The 23,836-nt window shown below is 36.8% G+C and overlaps 2 protein-coding genes across 3 annotated transcripts in view; one reads left to right on the forward strand and one right to left on the reverse strand.

Annotated features, from left to right (window-relative positions):
- Positions 1-14,828, forward strand: part of LOC126752560 (G-protein coupled receptor Mth2) — a 48,621-nt gene extending 33,793 nt beyond the window's left edge. For both annotated transcript variants that reach the window (XM_050463467.1, XM_050463468.1), the window contains 6 exons: positions 5,580-5,764; positions 5,862-6,117; positions 6,258-6,336; positions 13,690-13,871; positions 13,948-14,334; positions 14,409-14,828. In XM_050463467.1, coding sequence (XP_050319424.1) covers positions 5,580-5,764; positions 5,862-6,117; positions 6,258-6,336; positions 13,690-13,871; positions 13,948-14,334; positions 14,409-14,560 — 1,241 coding nt within the window. In that variant the 3' untranslated portion in view covers positions 14,561-14,828. The remainder of the gene's footprint in view (positions 1-5,579; positions 5,765-5,861; positions 6,118-6,257; positions 6,337-13,689; positions 13,872-13,947; positions 14,335-14,408) is intronic.
- On the reverse strand, positions 14,811-23,527 carry LOC126752672 (tetraspanin-6-like). Its single transcript, XM_050463641.1, has 5 exons — positions 22,723-23,527; positions 22,439-22,627; positions 22,186-22,374; positions 18,385-18,510; positions 14,811-15,071 (listed from the first exon to the last, which is right to left on the reverse strand). The coding sequence occupies exons 1-5, from the start codon at positions 22,807-22,809 to the stop codon at positions 14,916-14,918; spliced, it is 747 nt and encodes a 248-aa protein (XP_050319598.1). The 5' UTR covers positions 22,810-23,527; the 3' UTR covers positions 14,811-14,915.
- Positions 23,528-23,836: the final 309 nt, after the last annotated feature.

Here is a 23,836-nt window from a genome sequence, read left to right on the forward strand (position 1 = left end):
TTTGAATCCTGCTCATATGTACATATGTATGTATGTACTTCTCAATCTGTCATAGCTATGTACACATGTACATATATAAATAGCGCACAGTTGGCGATTTTTCACTGCATGACAGCACCTCATTTGTGGTTTTAATTATTTATTCGTTCAGACCACTTCGTAGGCGCCTAAAAACATATTGTGTTTACTGCACACAAACAGACACATTTAAACAACACAAGAAATAAAGTTTTATACATACAAATGTGTGCATCAAATAGTTAACACATAAGATTTGCACATTATATATAAATGATATTTGCTTCTTGGAAGTACGATGACATTTGTACAAATGTGTTCTTAACTACTTTTTGCGGTAATTTCATTTGGATAGAGCAGATATGTAATCGTTCACGTATATATGTTTGTACTTATACAATATATGCACGTTTAATATATAGTTTATTAATGCATTTACATAATTATAATGTTTAAGTACATACAAGGTCTGTCGCAAAAGAAACAGAACTTTTTAAATATAACTGTTTCTGGTGGCGCCACCTATTGGTGGGTATATGAAATAAAAAGTTTGATCTCTTGTTGACATTTCGTAAAAATTTTAAGACAATTGCATAACTACAATCGATGTTATCGATCAAAAAGTGACAGCAGCTTTTGGTCATCGGTCGTAAAATGCATTTTGAACAAAGAGCAAATATTAAATTTTGTTTTAAACTTGGGAAAACGTTTACTGAAACATTTCAAATGATGAAAAAAGTTTATGGTGATCAGTGCCTATCCCGTAGTAATGTGCATGAGTGGTTTAAGCGATTCCAAGAAGGTCGTGAGGACCTCTGTGACGATCAGAAGTCGGTCGTCTTCAGAAGTCAAAAATAAAGACAATGCTGATTTGTTTTTACGATTCCGAGGGTATTGTACACCGAGAGTTCGTCCCACCTGGCCAAACGATTAATGCTGTGTTTTACCTTGGTGTTATGAAGCGTCTTTTTTCACGCATTCATCGTGCTCGACCACAATACCGTAAGGCAGGGTGCTGGCGCCTGTTGCACAATAATGCGCCATGTCATCGGTCGACGCTTGTCACTCATTTTTTGACAAAAAACTCCATATTAACCATTAATCACTCACCCTACTCACCTGATCTGGCACCCTGTGATTTTTACCCATTTGAAAAACTTCATTTGCCCATGAAAGGACACTGGTTTCAGGACATTTCAGCTATCCAAAAGGCGACGACCGATATTCTCAAGAGCATTCCGAAAAATGACCTTAAACACTCATTTGAAATGCTAATTGACCGGGCTAAACGCTGTATCGAAGCACAAGGAAACTACTTTGAATAAATAAATATAACTTTTGAAAAATATTAATTTTTTGTTGTTTTTTTTTAACAGTCCTGTTTCTTTTGCGACAGTCCTTGTATATTTCAGTTTGCTGAATTTATATTCACGTTGAATAAGACGACCAGTGTATAGTTGTTGATCTATTTTGTATTGTGTATGCCAACTGATATCAAATTCTTTGTAGAAGGAGTTTAAACGTAGTTGACAGCATTGCTCCAATTTCTACAAAAATATTCGAATTTTTTGATGAGAAATACAAGATGTACTCTCTAAAGATATTCAGCATATTCATGCCCTAAAACACACCAAATAATGTAGTAAACTAGGCTTTAGACGACATCTGCTAAGGCTTAATATAAAAAAATGGAGATTGGTGCGCATTACTCACTAAACGTTGTGTGAAACCGGTGCTCGAATTACCGGCTCTGCTGGGCGATTATGTCTCATGCGAATTTGAACGATTTGCCCCGCTAATTCGTGGAGAGTAGCGTATCGAACAACCAACTATAACCGAGTCAAAGGCATGTCTGGAGCTTATATTTAATACTACTACTAGGGATCCGGCCACGCGTTGCTGTGGTATACATTTTATACCATTATTCGTATAAAAAACTATTCAATACAGTGACAATTTTATTTACGAATAAAGGCGAAAACGTTTTTGTCGGTTTAAGAATAGAATGGATATTACTTGAGATTTAATTTTGAATATTATCATACAAATAAATTTTATTGGAAAAAATAACGAATTTAAGGCTGCTTTCTCAATGTCTGGTTACCAGTCTTTCTGTCCAGTTAATTGAGCTGTCTGCTTAATAGATTGTAACGGGTGGGCCATCTAACGTTTTAAATTTGAATTATCTATATTTCGACATTGGAAACGTCAAATACCATTCGGAAAATGACAGATATTCAGTAAAAAGTCAAAAATTTACGAAATGGGTCACTATTCACTAGAAGAAAACTGGGAAATATTTAAAATTTGAAAGTTTGACCGAAAATGGTCAATTTTACCGAAAAATCATCTTTTCGGACGAGGCTCATTTCCACCTCGATGGTTACGTTAACAAGCAGAATTGTCACATTTGGGCGCTACGTGCCATACAGCAAACGCTACACTCAATCTTTTACGCCCTATCTTCGAAAATCGCATAATCAGCAAAAGAGGTGATGTGAATTGGCCTCCCAGAAGCTGCGAGTTAACTCCGTTGGACTATTTTCTGTGAGGAGCTGTTAAAGATAAATGTTACGCCAACCATCCAGAAACAATTCAAGATCTAAAGTACGAGATTCAAGCTGCTGTAGCTGCCATAAGGCCTGAAACCATCGAGAAAGTACTCCAAAATTGGGTGGATCGGATAAGCTACTGTAAACTCAGCCGTGGTGGTCATTTGTCCAAAATTGTTTTCCACAAATAAATTTCATAAAACAACCTTTTAAATAAATGTTAGACCTTTGGAAAATATCAAGCCGTTTTTTCTTTATTGACTTTTTAAATTTAAAATTTTATATGGCCCACCCTTTACTTAATAAACATCAACAATCGGCATGGTTTATGGAGATGTCCGTTCAATAGGGTGTCCATTTAATAGAGCTTTCACTATATTCTTTATTTATGAAGTATTTTTACTATCCTATCTTCTAAGTTGGTTCGAACTCGATACAGTGTGCCAAATTTTACTAAAATCGGTTCAGCAGTTTAGGAGTCCATCGCGGACAAGCAACGTGACACGTACTTTTTATATATAAAAATTAAGATATTAATTGCGTCGATTAGCAAATCGATCCATATTAATGCTCTATTATACATTTGTAAACAGTAATATGTATGTATGTGTCGTTATTTTGCATGTCTTGAGGTAAACAGTCGCTTTAAATTATCAGGAATTTCGAATTTATTTAGCCAGGTGTGTTTGCTTTCAATATTTCAATTCAAAATGAAGGGTGGCTTATTCGATATGGAAAGTGTATTCATCAATTATAAATACCTACATAAAAACACAATATATATATACGTATGTAATTATATATATTTATTAATTTGAGCAACGGCGAAATCTACACAATCACTTTTTCTTCTGTAGTTATCCACACAGAAAGTAGCTCCATTTCAAACGAATACAAATCAGTCTTTCATGCCGAAGTTTTGGACATAACAGAAGGTGTCAACTGGACTTCTGCTCTAATCAGCAAGTCCATAAACATTCTATTGGACAGCCGAGTTGCAATTCAGGTTATTCATAACGCTAATACTGAGTCTGACGGTGTTAGATTATGCAAACAGGCAATAACTGGAGTCTAAGTAGGTATCTCGGCTAATTTCTTTTGATTCTTCTTCTTAATTGGCGTAGACACCGCTTACGCGATTATAGCCGAGTTAACAACCGCGCGCCAGTCGTTGCTTCGTTTCGCTACGTGGCGCCAATTGGATATTCCAAGCGAAGCCAGGTCCTTCTCCAACTGGTCCTTCCAACGGAGTGGAGGTCTCCCTCTTTCTCTGCTTCCCCCGGCGAGTACTGCGTCGAATACTTTCAGAGTTGGAGTGTTTTCGTCCATTCGGACAACATGACCTAGCCAGCGTAGCCGCTGTCTTTTAATTCGCTGAACTATGTAAATGTCGTCGTATATCTCGTACAGCTCATCGTTCCATCGAATGCGATATTCGCAGTGGTTAATGCGGATAGGACCATAAATCTTTCGCAGAACCTTTCTCTCGAGAACCCGCAAAGTCGACTCATCAGTTGTTGACATCGTCCAAGCCTCTGCACCATATAGCAGGACGGGAATTATGAGTGACTTATAGAGTTTGGTTCTTGTTTGTCGAGAGAGGACTTTACTTCTCAATTGCCTACTCAGTCCGAAGTAGCACCTGTTGGCAAGAGTTATTCTGCGTAGAATTTCTAGGCTGACATTGTTGGTGATGTTTACGCTGGTTCCAAGATAGACGAAATTATCTACAACTTCAAAGTTATGACTGTCAAAAGTGACGTGAGAGCCAAGTCGCGAGTGCGACGACTGTTTGTTTGATGACAGTAGATATTTCGTCTTGCCCTCGTTCACTGCCAGACCCATTTCTTTTGCTTCCTTGTCCAGCCTGGAGAAAGCAGAACTAACGGCGCGGGTGTTGAGGCCGATGATATCAATATCATTTCTTTTGATTAGTCGTATAGTAGTAGAAAAAATTTGAAAGGCAGACGAAAATTTCTCAAAGCTGCTTCAGACCATTCAGCTCTTTCAAGGGTAGTTTGAAGCAATGGGCTCTAGAGAAACACCTCAGAATTTGGAACACTACCAACACTATCCTCTAATAACGCACGGTAACGCGTTCGAAGTAATCTATGAAAATTATCATGTGACTTCAAAACATACTGGCAAAAATCTTGTCGGACTATCAGACGTCTTAAACGACTTTCACGGGATACCCATTCAGCAAACTGCCGATTGGGCTCAGGCGTATATTGACGAATCCAAGTTTCTTCCATTCTTACAAATCGGCTCAGGAGCTCCTAATTTCGCATTACGTTCTAAATCGTCCTCTATTTGTATTGGTCGACATTTTCAAAACTTGCAGCCTGAAATAGTGAATATTGTTGTAGATCATCATATTTTAACGCAAATCTTTGAAAAAACAAGAAAAAACGGTTTGGTTTGTATGGCAGCTATATGCTATAGTGAGCCGATCTGAACAATTTCTTTCGATATTACATTATTTCTATAAACAATAACTCATACCAAATTTCGTGAAGATATGTCGTTAAATTAGGAGGTTTCCCATGCAAGCATTTGATTCCGATTGTTCAGTTTGTATGGCAGCTAAATGTTATAGTGATCCGATATCGGCAGTTCCGACAAATGAGCAGCTTCTTGAAGAGAAAATGATGGTTGCAAAATTGCAAAACGATATCTTAAAAACTGAGGGACTAGTTCGTATATATACTGGCAGACGGACAACCAGACGGACATGGCTAAAACGACTCAGCTCAACATACTGATCATTTAGATACATATATACTTTATAGGGTCTCCGACGCTTCCTTCTGGGTGTTACAAACTTCGTGACAAACTTAATATACCCTGTTCAGGGTATAATAAGTGGACTTGTTCCAGAAACTACTTAAAAAACTTTATTCATATTAAAGTAATTATATCCAGTTGTGTACAGTTCTGTAACTGTTTTAAATCTAACTTATCTTAAACTCTGTCATCCTACTAATTATAATATTATTTTCTTTGAAGTGTTTGGCATTCTACGCGGTTTGGACTGTCAGCGTTTCCTTCTAAATCCCGATCTGTATAGCTCCGATGCGCATATTATCAACTCGAATGATGGCTCGCTTTACGTTGCCTCCAGCACGAAGAACTACACGAACAACCAGTATTGTGTAGAGAAGATACGAAATTCGACATTTGGCGAACAGAAGGTAGGTACGTATATAATTAAGAGAATTTAAGAATCAAATAAACAAAATCTGTATAAAAAGCTAACATTTGTTCTCTTTACTTTCCACAACGAATTAGCTCTACACATTCCTGTGTTTCGACTCGAAAGTGGTTGGCAATGAAAAGATACGCTTCAAAATGTATCCCATCGGTCTATTGATCTCCTGCTCCTTCTATGCACTCACACTGGGCGTGTACTTATCCATTTCGCGCTTACGCAATTTGCCGGGAAAAATTTTAATCTGCTTAGTGAGTAATTTATTTGCGGCTTATTTGGGCATTGCATTGGGTCAACTCGTACCCATCAACAACGATAATATGTGCTTCGCCTCCGGTGAGTGGATCATGAGTCTATAATGTGTTCATAGGAATGTCTGCAATAATAAAATTGATATTTTATGTTGCAAATGCTAACTCTAATTAACAGTAAATGCAAAATGCATAATTCTTGCATTATATTTTTTATCTTTTTAGGTTATTTCATATACTTTTGCCTCATGGCTGCATTTGCCTGGATGAATGTGATGTGCTTCGATATATGGCAGACGTTTGGGTGAGTATTCCCTGCAATTTATCGTTATTTGCACTCAATTCAGTTTCTATTGACATTGCTTTGAAGTGATACATACAAGTACGTGCAAATAATACAATTGAAAGTAAGAGACTACAACTGAAATAGGGAAGCTAACAATTGATAACTATGTTTATATGTATGTATATACTAAGGGGGGTCAAAATAAACGAATTTTTTGATATTGATTGTTAGACAGCTCTAAGAGAGGCTCTCCAAGTATGAGCTCTTAATAATAACGGCAGGGTCATCCGCCTAACGGTTTTTTATTCTTTTTATACTCTCGCAACAATGTTGCTAAGGAGAGTATTATAGTTTTGTTCACATAACGGTTGTTTGTAAGTCCTAAAACTAAAAGAGTCAGATATAGGGTTATATATACCAAAGTGATCAGGGTGACGAGTAGAGTCGAAATCCGGATGTCTGTCTGTCCGTCCGTCCGTCCGTGCAAGCTGTAACTTGAGTAAAAATTGAGATATCATGATGAAACTTGGTACACGTTTTCCTTGGCTCCATAAGAAGGTTAAGTTCGAAGATGGGCAAAATCGGCCAACTGCCACGCCCACAAAATGGCGGAAACCGAAAACCTATAAAGTGTCATAACTAAGCCATAAATAAAGATATTAAAGTGAAATTTGGCACAAAAGATCGCATTAGGGAGGGGAATATTTGGACGTAATTTTTTTGGAAAAGTGGGCGTGGCCCCGCCCCCTACTAAGTTTTTTGTACGTATCTCGGAAACTACTATAGCTATGTCAACCAAACTCTACAGAGTCGTTTTCTTCAGGCATTTCCATATACAGTTCAAAAATGGAAGAAATCGGATAATAACCACGCCCACCTGCCATACAAAGGTTATGTTGAAAATCACTAAAAGTGCGTTAACCGACTATTAAAAAACGTCAGAAACACCAAATTTTACGAAAGAAATGGCAGAAGGAAGCTGCACCCAGGCTTTTTTTTTTAAAAATTGAAAATAGGCGTGGCGTCGCCCACTTATGGACCAAAAACCACATCTCAGGAACTACTTCACCGATTTCAATGAAATTCGGTATATAATATTTTCTTAACACCCTGATGACATGTACGAAATATAGGTGAAATCGGTTCACAACCACGCCTTCTTCCAATATAACGCTATTTTGAATTCCATCTGATGCCTTCTCTGTATAATATATACATACATTAGGAACCAATAATGATAGCGGAATAAAAATTTACAAAAATACGGTATTTGAAAAATATGTAAATGACGTATAATGAAATCTCGATTATCACTTTATCATGCGAGAGTATAAAATGTTCGGTGACACCCGAACTTAGCCCTTCCTTACTTGTTCTTATTATCAGGTAGAGCAATTTGTATCTCACATCCAACTCCTTGAAAAACTATTCCGTTCGTGGATTTTGTAAGAATTTGAATGCTTTTCAAAAAAGGTTTTACATATAACTGTTTTTTTTTTGCAAACCAAGCCGTTTACAAGATATTAACGGTTAAAGTTTTATATTTATTGAGGGTTTTAAACGATGCCCGAAATACATTCGAAAGATTGTTAAGATGCTCTGAAGAGTGACTACTATTAAGAAATACTTTTTTGGTATTTTAAAAATACAGTGTATTGACTGGGCTCCTGATCTTCCGAATTTTGTTCAGACAATATTGATAACAATTTTATTCATAGAATTTATAATCAGAAAGTAATAAATCTATATAATAGTAGAAAAGTCTTAGAAATTTGGAAAGAACTCACGTTACTTGAACGACAAAGAAATCGGAAGAGATGTTCTCGCCGATAATTGGTTCAACGTAAGCAGAACATGGACTTTTCCTGGAACTGTGGTACCATTCTCCAAAACGTTTTGGTGATTATTACATGAATCATTGTGATAAAAGCCTTATAGCCATTGATAAAATATGTTTACAAGTTGCAGCTTTTTGAGATGGTAAATTTTTTGATAATACTTGTATATTTCGGTAAAAAGATTTGCATAACCGAGATCCGAGAATATGTAGAAGAACATCCTTAACATCATCTTCGCTGTTATTAGAGGTTACTTCTACTTACATACATCTACCTCCCTCTTCTAAACATATGTACATACTTGTATTCTCTATAGCAAATATCTTTCTTAATTGTTAATTTCCTGATATAGCATAGTAAAGGCAGGTTAATAGTTCTACTAGAGTCAGATTCAGTACTATTTATGTTTGCCAATCCTTCATTGAGATACCATGGTATATCTACGGTTTTCCAGAAATATCTCTAGCGGTAGACCTAATCCAGTATTTTAGATAAGCATGATTAATCCACATATTAAACAGATGGAAGAGCCTATATATAGGGTTTATAACTACATATATCCGTACGTTTATTTAAGATCATCAAATACAGAACACTACTTTTAGATATTTCCAATTTGACATATGGTTTTTATGCGTTTAGGGTTGTCATAATGGATTCAGTTTTCATTATTAATCACATTTATATGCAAACTCGACTTTTTGTAGAATTCAAACTGCATTCTGACATATAAAATCGCCTTTCAAAATCTCTTGGCTTCAATTGGAATGACAATTTCATTGCTTTTAAATGTTTTGAAATGGCGGTTTGAATCACTCTCAAAGATTCTGTGCGCTCTTCATATATTTGGTATTAATCTTTGTGGAGTAATGCTTCCAGTTCCTCATCTTCAAATTATTTTGGCCGCGTAGGTCGTTCTGCATCTTCCACACCAAAATCACCACTTTTAAATCGTACAAAACAATTTTGTTAAAACCTCCACCAAATTACGATGCTTTTCGGCTGAAGTTTTCTTCATATTAAATAAATGAATGTCTGAGAAACCACTCTTTCAGGCATAAAGACAGACATATTTGAGTGAAACAAAAACAAAAAAAGCATTGTTGTTTATGCTTCAAATGAAAGAGATATCCTGAAAACGACGAGCAGGAACAGTAGCTTTACGACGCATGTTCGAAATATTACACCAATGGATTAATAATCAAATTGCACCATCTCTGGCACCACCGTTAGTTGGTACAGTTGTAATCCAATATGTTGACGCGATATTTGTCAATATTGGTTAGAAATGAACCAGACCTACATACCTCAAATATAAGTATTCCTATACTATTTACATCGAAATGCACTTCAACTGATGAAAATATTAAAAAGTGAAGGATATCCGTATGTAGCTTGAAAATCGTCAGGCAAGTGTTAAAGAGATGGCAAGAGAACTCGACATCTCATGCGAGTTCGTTCGAATGATTTTGGAAGATATTTTGAATATGAAACGCGTTCTTGCTCGACTCGCTCCGATAAAAAGAGTACCGTAAACAGGTCTCTTTGAGATATGGAGAGCATTATAACTGCCGATGAGACATGAGTTTATGAGTTTGACATGCAAACAAGTCAACAATCAACGGAATGGAACCCGTTTTCACTCAATGGAAGAGATAAAACAAAATTCGTTGAATGAGCTGAAGGCCATCCCAAAAAGTGCTTATGAAAAGTGTTCCGAGGACTGAAAAAAATCGTTGGCATAAGTGTATTACATCTGGTGTGGATTACTTTGAAGGCGACAAAATAAATATTAATGAATAATTAAATGTTTTGTGTTTTATTTACAATTTCCGGGCACTTTTTTGTCACAATGTACTATATAATGTTGCGTCACATAAAAAGATGAAAATGTCAAATAATTATGTGCAATTATTTTATTGTGTGATACACTTATCTTAATGCCAAAAAAGCTGTTATTTTATACATCACACGCTTGACAAACCATCAGTGGGCTAACAGTCTTCACCACCAATGCCAATCAATTCAAGAGCATTAGTCACAATCAAACAATTAATTAATCATTTAGTACCGAAAATATATTAGCAATGTATCCAGCTGTTGAGTGCATATATTTAGGACCCTATTAAAATCATATGCGTGTATGAGTGTATGTAACTATCCGACCATTAAACCCCAACGTAAGCAAGCAAATATTGACGAGGCAATAATTCATAAAATCAATTATTCGATAAAGAGCATTAGAAAGAGTGACATGGATTTTGGGCGCAGCACCTTATAAGCCAATAGCCAACACATACATACATACCTGCACATGTTTAGGCAATAAAATTTTTACTGTGCGCTTCGCTAAGTAGCTACAAAGTAGTCGGAAGGAAGAGTAATGTATATTTGACTACGTAAACACGCAGGGATATTTATTGTGCTCCGGTAATAAACCTCCGTTTATTACGGCGCTTCATGATATATTGCTGCTCTTATTATAGCTTTCGTTTGCTCATATAAGTCGTTATTTTTAAAATTCCTTATCAAACTGTGACTTTTAATGACTTGGAGGGGAATTTCTAAGTGGCTTGCTTTCATTTCGCCACAAGAAGCTTATTTCTTTTGTCTTCACACTGCCTCACTTCCTGAAGGCGAATTACTGGATTCTTAACTTTACTGGCGTAGACACCGCTTATGCGTTCTAGCCGTTTCTACTTTTCGCAATTGGGCGCCAATTAGAGATACCAAGTGCAGCTAAGTCCAGCTTCTCCACCTGATCTCTCCAACGTAGTGTAAGTCCTTCTGTTCCTCTGTTTCCACTGGCGAGTACTGCGTCGAATACTTTCAGAGCTGGAGTGTTTTATTCATACGGGCAACATGACCTAGCTGTCTCCGCTGTCTCCTCATTCGCTGAACTATGTCAAGTCCTCGTGTAACTCGTACAGCTGATCGTTCAATCGAACGCGATATTCGCCGTTGCCAATGCCTGACCAAAACCGGACCATAAATCTTCCGAAGAAGGGTCGTAACGTCGACTCATCAGATGTTGTTATAGTCCATGCCTATGCACCATTTAGCAGGACGGCAAGAACGAGTGACTGATAGAGTTTGGTATTTGTACGTCGAGAGACGACTTTACTTCTCAATTGCCTACTCAGTACGAAATAGCTCCTGTTGGTAAGAAGTATTCTGCGTTAGACTTCGAGGCAGACATTGCCTCGAATACTGGTGTTAATACTGGTTCCAAGATAGACGAAATTATCTACGACTTCGAAGGTACGACTGTCAACAGTGAAGCGGGAGTCAAGTCGCTAGTGCGATCTCCGTTTGTTTGTTGACAGGAGATATTTCGTCTTGCCTTCATTCACTACTAGACCCATTTGCTTCGATGTCTCATCCCATCTGGAGGCTTTCTCCAGAACTAACGGCACGGTTGTTGAGGCCTATTATTTCAATATCATCGGTGTCAGCGTCAGTTTTTCGCGGGCGTATTTGAATAGCAATACTGGAATTAGCGTTTCATAATCTCTAGCTATTTAGGTTTTCTTGACGATGTCTCGAAAGTTGTCCACATAAAAGTTTTCTGCTTGATGAACTCCATAAAGATCATGTGTTGGTTCAGAGAAAACTTGATAGTGTGAAGGCATTTTAGTCCAGGTGATTCCACAAGAGGCTACCTAAAGACCTAGTTATGTCGCCAGACATCCAACCTACCAATTTTTACTTGCAACCTAATACTTTAATTCTTTTAACCCAAGACGTTATTACCGAAAAGTTTTGGAGAATATAGGAAGCTGTATGTTGCTTTTTAATGGTTTTTTAGCTACATTTATTTTCCTGTACTATCCGGCACTAATAAATTATAAAGCGAGACCGGCAAATATTACAAGCTCTGTCGCAAAAGAAACAGGACTGTTAAAAAAACAACAAAAAATTAATATTTTTTTATTCAAAGTAGTTTCCTTGTGCTTCGATACAGCGTTTAGCCCTTAAGGTCATTTTTCGGAATGCTCTTGAGAATATCGGTCGTCGCCTTTTGGATAGCTGAAATGTCCTGAAACCAGTGTCCTTTCATGGGCAAATGAAGTTTTCCAAATAGGTAAAAATCACAGAGTGCCAGATCAGGTGAGTAGGGTGAGTGATTAATGGTTAATATGGAGTTTTTTGTCAAAAAATCAGTGACAATCGTCGACCGATGACACGGCGCATTATCGTGCAACAGGCGCCAGGACCCTGCCTCATGGTATTGTGGTCGAGCACGATGAATGCGTGACAAAAGACGCTTCATAACACCAAGATAAAACACAGTATTAATCGTTTGGCCAGGTGGGACGAACTCTCGGTGTACAATACCCTCGGAATCGTAAAAACAAATCAGCATTGTCTTTATTTTTGCCTTCTGAAGACGACCGACTTCTGATCGTCACAGAGGTCCTCACGACCTTCTTGGAATCGCTTAAACCACTCATGCACATTACTACGGGATAGGCACTGATCACCATAAACTTTTTTCATCATTTGAAATGTTTCAGTAAACGTTTTCCCAAGTTTAAAACAAAACTTAGTATTTGCTCTTTGAATTTTATCGATAACATCGATTGTAGTTATCCAATTGTCTTAAAATTTTTACGAAATGTCAACAAGAGATCAAACTTTTTTTTCATATACCCACCAATAGGTGGCGCCACCAGAAACAGTTATATTTAAAAAGTTCTGTTTCTTTTGCGACAGACCTTGTATATAACCTAGTTCGGTTTGTGTATTCAATCATTCTCATACTCAGGAATCTTAAGTGACTCCTTACTTAAGTTACTATTATGGAATGTGAAGCCGGTCCTGAAACATTCACAAATTTATCATGAATTGAAGAATCGAAACGTCAAAGGCTGTTGATATCATTAAATCAGAAATGGTGCCTACAAAATACCGAAATACTAAAAGGCAAGTGGAGCTTATTCTTTGATAGTTGTATGATTGAAACCGTAACCTTAGAACCCGTATATATCATAATAACTATATTCAAGGTTGAGATAATCCTCAGTAGCATAGTACATAGTACATACTTTAACCACGATAGACAGATAAACAGTTCGATAAAATTTACTTAACTTTTCTGGGGATGAGTAACACAACTAAATCTACCTATTTTCTATTTTCTTCTCTTTTATATATGGTTTTTGTTTTGTATTTTTTATTTTGTTATGAATGAATAAATAATCTTATTTAGTGTTTTTGACTATTTTTTTTCGTATATTTTGGTATACGCGATATTTTTTATACAATTCGTCAGTTAATATACATCAGCAGATGTGGAACTGAGGATGAGCGCTTCGATTCATTTGGTATTAGATCTCAATTATAAATGGTGCAGATTTATAACCATTTTGTGAAATTTCCAAAAAAAAAAACACTTGACCAGTATTCTTTCTCATTAGAATAATTTAATATATTATATTGATATTAGGTTAAACTCTACAATTCCATAATACATGAGACATATTACCACACAAAACTTCAAACGTGTAACAAATAATTTTCTTCTTTCTAGATCCGCAAAAAAGAAACGTGGTTTCCAGACGAAGGATATGGGACGTTTCTTACTCTACTCACTTTATGGTTGGGGGCTACCCACGCTCATGACGACCATCACAGTGACGCTGGCCAAATCGGATTTACTGACCAATGAGAATTTACGTCCGAACTTCAAGCAGGGTCGCTGCTGGTTCACTTGTAAGTACAGCTATTGCGCTGCGCTCTTACCCAATTCATTAAAAGAAATAATCATGAAAAAAATCTTGTATTTCAGACGGTACCTTTGCTTCGGCGAATTTGCTCTTCTTCTCCGGACCGATTGGTGTGCTCTCGCTCTTCAACTTTGTGCTCTTTCTGCTAACACTACGCTACTGCAATCGCGTGAAACGTGAAATTTTCCGCATGCAAAGTTCAAATGTCGAAAAACCGATTATGCGACGTCGCTTCTTCGTGGATAAGGCGCGTTTTGCCATGAATACGAAACTGTTCATTGTTATGGGCATTACGTGGTTCATGGAAATATTGAGCATCGTTTTATACGATCGCAAGAAAGTGTTCTTTTGGGTCGTTAGCGATTCCTTCAATGTGCTTTTGGGTGTTTTCGTCTTCTTTATATTCGTCTTTAAGAAGCGCATCTGGCATGCAATACTCTTTAAATTAGGTTGGTGGTACTCTATTTAGACACATGAGATATATGTATATAAAATTGTTAATTATTTATTTGCAAATTTTTAGGTTTCCGTTCCAATGACAGCCTCAAAACGCTACCTCCGGCCACCTGCGCTACACAGTCCACCTATGCGCCACAGACACAGAGCCTCTCGATGACGCGCCTAAATGCCGTCGAAGGCAATCTGTCATTGCTTTGTAATGCGGCAAAGAATTAGCATAAGTTATTTGTTGTATGTCTCCCACTCATTATTGTATTTGTATTATTGTACATTTGTAATATTTGTATATAATTTTTTTTACGCTTTCGAGGTGTGTCAAAGTGCGTTTAGACACGAAAACTACCGATTCGCAACCTTTGACACACAGCTACATATGCTTATGTATGTGTTTGTATGTATGTTATTTCATTAGCGTTACGCTTGTTTGTAAGCTATTTATTATATTTATTTACCATTAAAAGCCATATTTAAATTTATAGTGAAATCCGTGTGTATATTTTATTCATACTTAAATTACAGGAAAATACATGAAATTTATAAAAAAAAAATATAAGTTAACACACATTAGAACTCAACCGATTGGCTGGTAGCCAATCCTTCTACTTGCCGACGCCAGCGAGTAGGAAAAGACCATGGCGAAAAGCGGGAATAAAGCCAAGACCGAAAGCATTACGCCAATGCTGGTGAGATTTGTGTTAATAAGTCGTATCAATTTAGGCAAGCAACCCTGAAATCAACATGAAAATATTTGAAATAAACATTCTTGAATATATGTACATATGTATGTAGTGTATTAAAAACAAGAAATTTGTGGAGGCTCTTGGGTGTGGCACAAGTTTTCAAATGAATCAGAGGTATGTACCTACGCGTATCCTTTTTTTATGCATTGCACACATTCTTCTTTACTGACGTAGACACCGCTTTCACGGCTATAGGCGAGATACATATGGTTTGTCAAAAAAGTCTTGCGGTATTTTTATTTAATTTTTTTTTATTGAAATTGAAATGTATTTTTGATGACTATGCCGGTCTCTTTCGATCGATTCTGCGATTTTATCGCAATTTTCGACGACAGGCCTTCCGGAGCGTGGCGCATCTTCGACCACCTCTACACCAGAACGAAAACGTTGAAACCATCGTTCTGCGGTGGAAATGGAAACTGTATCGGGTCTATAAACTGCACAAATTTTATTGGCGGCTTGAGATGCATTTTTGCCTCTATCGTAGTAGTACTGTAAAATATGCCGTATTTTCTCTTTATTTTGCGCCATGTTTGCGACGCTATAACTCACGAACGACGTAAAAGAAACGACAATCAATCAAACACGTGTTAGCTTGTGAAATGAGCTTTCCAAAAGGGTATAGCTGCATGACCCGATGCGGCGAATAAAACTAGAACTACGCGCTTTCAGCGCCAACTAGCGAAAATACCGCAAGACTTTTTTGACAACCTATTATATAATGCAACATTAAATTGTTATATTCTAGGCATAATGGAATTGGTTTTTAAATTCTGTTGCGTCACATTTAACATGTCAAAAAGAAACTATTTTTTTTTATATTGCTTTGTAACACGAGCTCTTTTAGAAGCGTGGTTTTCATTGAAGCAATACCTTTTTCGCAGTTGGTCCTTTTGATTTTGTGGAAGGATCATAGTTTGCTGGCTCGCGAAATCCAGCTCGTGTAAGAACTGAAGTCGAACGGCCATGAAGCGCGTTGCACGTTCGGTGAATGAGCGCAAAACGAGATGTGCATCGATCCCGACTTTCACTAGAAAATTGTGTGCAGTGATTAAGCTCACATTTAGTTGAATGAGCGTGTTAATAAAAAACATTGTCGCATTCGGGCTGATGATAATCCACAAGGCATTGCTGAGACGCTATGACATGCTCAATAAGTCACTGTGCTCTATGTGCAGAGGGAATCAATGGTCTATATTTCTTCAAAAATGAAGCCGGCCATAATATTAGAGTCAATGGAGATGGCTAGAGCCGTGAGATGTTCGACGCCTTGGAAGAGAATTTTCGGCGCCATATTGTTGACATACAACAAAATGCTACGCAAAATGGTTCTTTCGGCTAGAATTTACTCGAGCCCGCCGCGTCGGTTACTTGCCCGCAATCATTTTTGAAATATAATGACAAACCCTTGTCTTTATAATATATGTATGTAAAACTAAACTCTTGTCATTATCATTAAACTTTATGCGTTTTATTACTTCTTGAAAACCTCATGTCGAAAAAAGCAAACACCGCATTTTTCAAAGCATTTTCTAATCAGCCGATTTATTTGAAATATTGCCAGAATATTCTCTAAATGTGTCACTTTGACACGAAGTAACAAAAATTTAAAAATTCAAATTCCTAATATTTTTAAATAATTCTACAAAGCTAAAAACTTTGTAAAAAAAAATCGACTTTTATTTTCGAAGAGCCGCTTTTTATGCATTTTTCACCGTTTTGCAGCTTTCTGAGATAGCGTACTAATCAAGAAGCTGGTATTGTTTTATTTTTCAGAAGACCACAAGGGTAGAAATCATGGCAACGAGGGCATGGGCTTTTTTCCCCCTTTCAAGCACAAATAACTCATTTAAATAAAATATAATAATTAATTTTGTGTACTCTTCAATTGTAAATAAGCAAATAATAAAAAAAATATATAGTAAAAATAATAAATGCCTTTTTTCTTTCAATTGGCAAAAAAACGCTTGGACCCTCAAATATATCTAACAGTTGGCATCCTGTTAACCATAAAAGGCTTTAAACTAAGGTATATTTCGAAAATATATATGTATATATGTATTATGCGACGACATTGAAAGTATCTCTGAAAGTATTCGACGCAGTACCCGCAGGGGAGAAGCAGAGGAAGAGGAAGACCTCCACTCCGTTGGAAGGACCAGGTGGAGAAGGACCTGGCTTCGCTTGGAATCTCCAATTGGCGCCACGTAGCGAAAAGAAGAAATGACTGGCGCGCTGTTATTAACTCGGCGTAAGCGGTTTCTACGCCAGTAGAAGAAGAAGAATCAAAAATATTTTCAAATATTACGTTATCAAATATCTCCCTTCCGCCTCTTTGTCTTTTGAATTTCGCGACTATGTATAAAGCGCTTCAGAGCTCATATCTGGCAATACTAAACATCTTTGAAAGGTCTTGACATAACCTACAAAACGACGCAATGCATGATTAGTTTAGATATTGCGTTTAACAGTTATAGACTTGTAAATATGGAGTTCACGCCGAAATTCGCGCTATTTTAAAGCTTTTTTTTTTAAGTTTTTTAAAGAATCAACGCCTGCGATATGCTGCTTAGACGGAACGAACTCGACCCATTTTTGAAGCGGATGGTGACTGGCGACGAAAAATGGATCACATACGACAATATCAAGCGAAAACGGTCGTGGTCGAAGGCCGGTGAATCGTCCCCAACAGTGGCCAAGCCGGGATTGACACCAAGAATGTTTTGCTGTGTGTTTGGTGGGATTGGAAGGGAATCATCCACTATGAGCTGCTCCCATATGGAACTAGACGCTTAATTCCCCAGAATTGGCCAACAGGAAGGGTACAGTGTTCTACCAGAACAACGCCAGACCACACACTTCGGTGATGATTCGTCAAAAGCTACGGGAGCTCGGATGGGAGGTTTTATCGCATCCACCATATAGCCCGGACATAGCGCCAAGTGATTACCACCTGTTCCTGTCCATGGCGAATGCCCTTGTTGGTGTAAAGTTGAACTCAAAAGAGGCTTGTGAAAAGTGGCTGTCCGAGTTCTTCGCAAATAAGGAGGAGGGCTTCTACGAGGGGGGTATTATGAAGTTGCTGTCTAGATGGAAACAGATTATCGAACGAAACGGCGCATATTTGAACTAATTCCGATCACTGTAACATTTTTAATAAAGCATTGAATAAAAAGCAAAAATGCGGAAGGGAGATATTTGACAACCTAATATGTTGAACCTACTATTATTTACGTCGAGTTTAGTTCGCTATCCATTTTCGTCAATAACTTTTGGTAGAAATATTTTTTTTTAACTCACCACTTCATGGAGTTGTCCAAATTGATAGTCTGAACAATTCTTATTTTCGCCACTGTCCCAGCAACACGAGTTCGGTAGCGAATCTTTCGGCCAATCCAGATGGTTTTTGCCGCCACAGCATTCGAGCTGAAAAGTAACAAAAATAAAATAAAAACGAAATCATGTAAGATATACAAAACTATTCAATATTAGTGGTTTCTATACATATACATATACATATATCGCTTTTCCTTCGTCTGTAAACTTATGAAAAATGAATTTACGTTACTTTGCATTTTAGGTGACGATATGTGAAATCCAGTGCCTATTCATGACACTTGATCAAATATATGTACGAGTATATCTGTCAATCTGTAAAATATTTTAATAACAATTACGTTTTTATCAAAACTGGGTGAAACTTTGATCAAACTTCTCCTAGCCCCCATATAAATACCATATATAGTATATCGTCGACCATACCATATATCGTTCAATATACATATGAGTTATCTTAATGAAAATCAGGCAGCGTATTTCTCTAATAACATCATATCTTTTACATATGAAAAAGCATAACATTGGGTGAATATTTCCTTTAGCATATACCTTATTTAAGGTGTTTCTAACAATCTGTTGACTTTAAACCATATATACCTCCAGATACCTCATAGATCTTAATGAAACACAAAGAATATCTTCTTCTGGTAATAATATATCCTGGTGCAAAAAAATGGATCAAATTGTCCTTTTATATCATACAAGTATACAGTAGAGGCCCGCTAATCCGGACACGGCCTAATCCGGATTCCACTGATCCGGACAGGGTTTTTTCTATCCGTATTCTCTAATCCGGATCACATATTTATTATTCACTACATTCGCTTTTATGCTTTATTGTTTTAAGTTTTTTTTTTTTGGAACATGTGTATTATTTGTTATAATAAACAAACAGAAATTTATAAATATTTTTTCTTAATACATAGTTCTGATATGTCTTTGGTAATCCGGATTCCCTTATATTCCGGATAGGGGCCGGTTTTAATTGATCCGGATTAGTGGGCCTCTACTGTATAAAAATTTCAAACTTCCAAACGTTCGCCCAGCCCCAAAATACCCTATGTAGTGATTTCCTATTTTCACCTCACTTTAAACCATGTAATTTGGTCAAAAGTGTGCTATTTTATATAAATTGGGTGAATATGTTTTCTAAAACATTATGTGATTTCACATTGAATACAAATCCATTGTCCATTTCTATTCAGGTAATCTAGGTAACAATTTAAATTCGTGTATATGTATAAATTTATGCAAATTTTTTTTAGAGAGAAAAAATGTTAGCATCGGTACTATTATACATACATATGTACATACAATCCTATAAACAAAAATAATTTAATTTGGAAACTTGAAAATCTTTCTCTCGTTTTTTCTGCAACTGATTTATATTTACAGACATGATTATCAGCGCTGTGGCCACTCGTGTGGGTCACTTCGCGTTATGTAAACATACTTTCTTTCTTTATTGAGAGATCTTATCTGGTTCCGAATGTTATTTTTTTCATATTTATTTATTTATTTATTTTTCACTGATAACTTATTTCTTATTCATTTATATACTTATTGAAGGTAGAACTCCTGTTGAAAGTAGTTATATTTAGCTACGACTCCAGAGATAGCGTGGAGTTGTTGATTTTAAAATAATCTTAGTATTTATTGAATGCTTATTTACATACACATATCGTTTCTATGCGAAATCGACACTAAAGGTCAATTCATATATAGCGCATATTTCAAATTTTGGACAAATAGCTCGTGAGTTACAGGGTTTGTTCGGAAAGTAATAGGACTGAGTCGATTTAAAAAAATTTGTTGAACCAATCGTTACAATTCTTTAAAAACTTTTAAAATAGGCTCCTTCTCCGTCGATGCAGCGCGATTTCCAAGCTTTGAAGACATCACGTAAGGCATTCTCCGGAATAACCTTGAGAGCCGAGAACCCTGCATGGTGCTTGGATCCCCTCTGTCGTTTCAAAAAGCTCGCCTTTTATCAGCCTTTTTAAGCAAGGAAATAAAAGAAAGTTCGGGGGCTCCATCTCTGGGCTGTAGGGCGGCTGCGAAAGCGTTGGGATGCCGGCGTTAGCTAGGTAGCTGTTCACAAGAAAGGCGATGTGAGCCGTGACATTGTCGAGGTGCAACTTCCAATCGGCGGCGATGTCTTGTCGGACCCGATTGACCCTTCGTTTGAGTCTCTTGCGGACTTCCACATAAAACTTGGCGTTAACGGTTTGTCCAGGAAGAACGAATTCATGGTGGACGATACCTTTGTTGTCAAAAAAGACAACGAGCATTGTGTTTTTCGAAGTCGCAGTTCTCCCAGCACGGTCTTCATCAGCGATCTCTTCCCGGGCCTCCAAAAAGGCTTGGTGCCACCGAAACACACCACTTCTTGCTAAAGCTGGATTCTGGATCGTGTCAAAATGTCTCTGTCGGAGATTTACCGAGTTTCATACAGAATTTAATCGGTGCTATCACGTTCCGAAGTACAGTCGCGGCAGAAGAAAATCAATCCTACTACTTTTCGGACAAGCCTTGTATAACCACAACAAAAACAATCGCATTTATAAATGGCTTAATGAGATCTGTAGTACCAAGTGGTTATACATATGTATATCATGAATTGGCCTTCGAATCGCTTCCGCACTTTTAATTCGATGAATATTCTATCTTTGATTATGAATCCGAGCAAAACCCCTTCGCGATTGCTACAAAAAATACCGAATAATACTTCGAAGTATTCACTTATTTGTCTCACGTTGGAGATAACCATATAACTATTGCATTCCAATGTTCTACAATTATTCACGAGCTCAACAACATGACTTATCGCCATTTAATCACCGATCCTTCAAAATCATTTCATTTATTTAAGCTTCGATTTCGAATACTATAGCAGCGGGGTGCTGAGATTGAACTGACAGCAAATTAAAATCACAATAAAGATCTTTTTTACCTTTTTGCTATAAAATATACAATTGCGAAAGTTATTATAGCCTCGGTGCAGCCGAAGTCTCTTGTTGTCGAGATTCAGCGTTTCTAGATTCCAAAATTTCACATACGCGAACAGGTTTTCCAGGATTTCAATATACGAATTTCGGGATTTCACAACATTAGTTGAGAACTTTAAGCAATTTGAGATTTCGGGATTTTGGAATTTAAGTGTAAATATTTAAGCGATTATGACGTTTTAGCGATTCTAAGATTTCACATCACAATTTTCGGGATACCGAAATTTAAACAGTTAGCGCTAATAAAATCATTCTCATATCGCATTATGCACTGTACAACTTTCAGGATTTCACGGTTTCAATATAAGCATTTCGGAATTTCACGATAGTACTAGTTGAGGGCTTTAAGCCGTTTGAGATTTCGCGATTTTTTATGCTCTTTAAGGTTTTCGAAATTTCAATAAATGAATTTCGGCATTTCGCGATACGCTTTAAACAATTTGCGATTTCGGTTTTTTGCTATGTAATTGTCGATATCGAAATTCCAAAATTTCATAGTCGAGATCACGAGATTTAAACAATTTACACTAATATACATTATGTTCATTAAATATTAAACACTTTTATGGATTTCGGATTTTTTTGCAAAAATCTCGGGTTTTAAAAATACAAGTTTCGGGATTTCGTGTTATAAATTTTTATATAATATGTCATACCATATTTGTCATACATGCTTGTAAAAAATTGGTCATACGAATTTTGGAACCCCGTAACCATTGTAACCAAGCTCCAATATTAACTCACACACACTTACATTATTCTGTATATAATCGATGAGAGTTGCGTTATTCGCTAGGAACGGGTCATTTTTGTAGGCACTGTAGCTGTTAACCTCCCGTTCAATACCGGCCGGTAACCCAGTTATCACACTATCCTTATAAGTGTATATGTAGATGGACATTAATATCAAAGTGAACATGGCCGCTATGAGGAAGCCGCCATACTGTAAAATTAGTAATCACACATTATAACAAAATATAAAAAAATAAACATTACTGGATACTTACAATTACCAGCATCGTCGGATCCACCTTCACGATACACGAGCAGGCCAACGAAGCAGCGAACACCAAGATGCCGCCAACGATGAGCAACAGGTAGGGCACATAGATCGAGTAACCGCCACTAATCTTCAAATAGTTTTGAAAATCCGTTTGCAACCAAATACCCGTTAGAATTATCAAGAGACCGGCAAACTGGAGAAATTATAAAAATGTTATAAAAAAAATGTTTAATAATAAAACTTAGAGTTTGTATGGACGAAGGTTCTTGCAACTCTCTTCTTACTCACCCAAAGCAATAGGTTAAACAATAAGAGCATTCCTCGTATGAAATTAAAGGAAAGCATAATGTCCGTCTGCTGGTCCAGTGTGCCCATACTATACCAGTTAAGTGTCGAATTTGTACTGAAAGCATCGCTTTTGAGTTGCGGGCAACAGCGAAGTGCACCAAATTTATAAAAATATACAAGCTATGCAGAATAAATATCTGCTTGCTATACATACATATGTACATAATTACCATTCACATATGTATATGTATATGCATATGTAGGTTAGCAGCTGAATGGGCATTTTAAGTATTCGCGCTGATTATTTACTTACATAAAGATTCAAGCATTCTTATAGAAATGCATTTTATTTCTTTAAAAAGCATATTGATACATTTATACATATTTACATATGTACATTTTTGTATGTTTATATATGTATGTATGCATGAACAAGCGCACAAGTAGATCAATGCACCTCACAAACAATCAATTGATTTGTGTTGTTTACACACAGTACATACAAACATACATACATACGTACGTTCTCAACTGACCACGAGCGCCGCTGGAAATGATAAGCGGAGAAGTCTTTGACATCGTCAACGTAAGAAGTCACAAGCGAAACAACAACGATGTGACAGAACGAAGGCCACACAAGTAAATCAATGCAATTCAGTTGGCTTCGTGTAACAGCATCTGCATGCCGTGCATTTTCATGTACTAGGGTGGGCTTAAGCCTACGAAACAAAATGAAAATTGGCGATCATTTTTTTAAATTTGTGTAATGAACAACTTTTTTTACAATTCAAGAAATGGAAAATTTTAACCTCAAGTATTTATGTAAACATACATACTTTACATATGGGGTAATAATTTTTGGAATATATTATAATTTTTTAGAAGGATAGCTAACAAAGCTTTAAGAGGGACATATGAATACCGGGACTAAGTTTTAAATTTATAGCAGATTATTTCCAAAAGTCGTGTTCTGTTTAAGAAAACAAACAAGGCTTACGTCGCCTCAATGATAAAGTCCTAACTGAACACATTGTCCTATTGGTACTCTCGCTGTAAGGCCACAGATTTTGGAGACCGCCGCTTGTCAAAGCTGTAATGAGAAATATGAGGTGGA

Source organism: Bactrocera neohumeralis, chromosome 3, assembly GCF_024586455.1.
Source record: "Bactrocera neohumeralis isolate Rockhampton chromosome 3, APGP_CSIRO_Bneo_wtdbg2-racon-allhic-juicebox.fasta_v2, whole genome shotgun sequence".
Lineage (NCBI taxonomy): Eukaryota > Metazoa > Arthropoda > Insecta > Diptera > Tephritidae > Bactrocera > Bactrocera neohumeralis.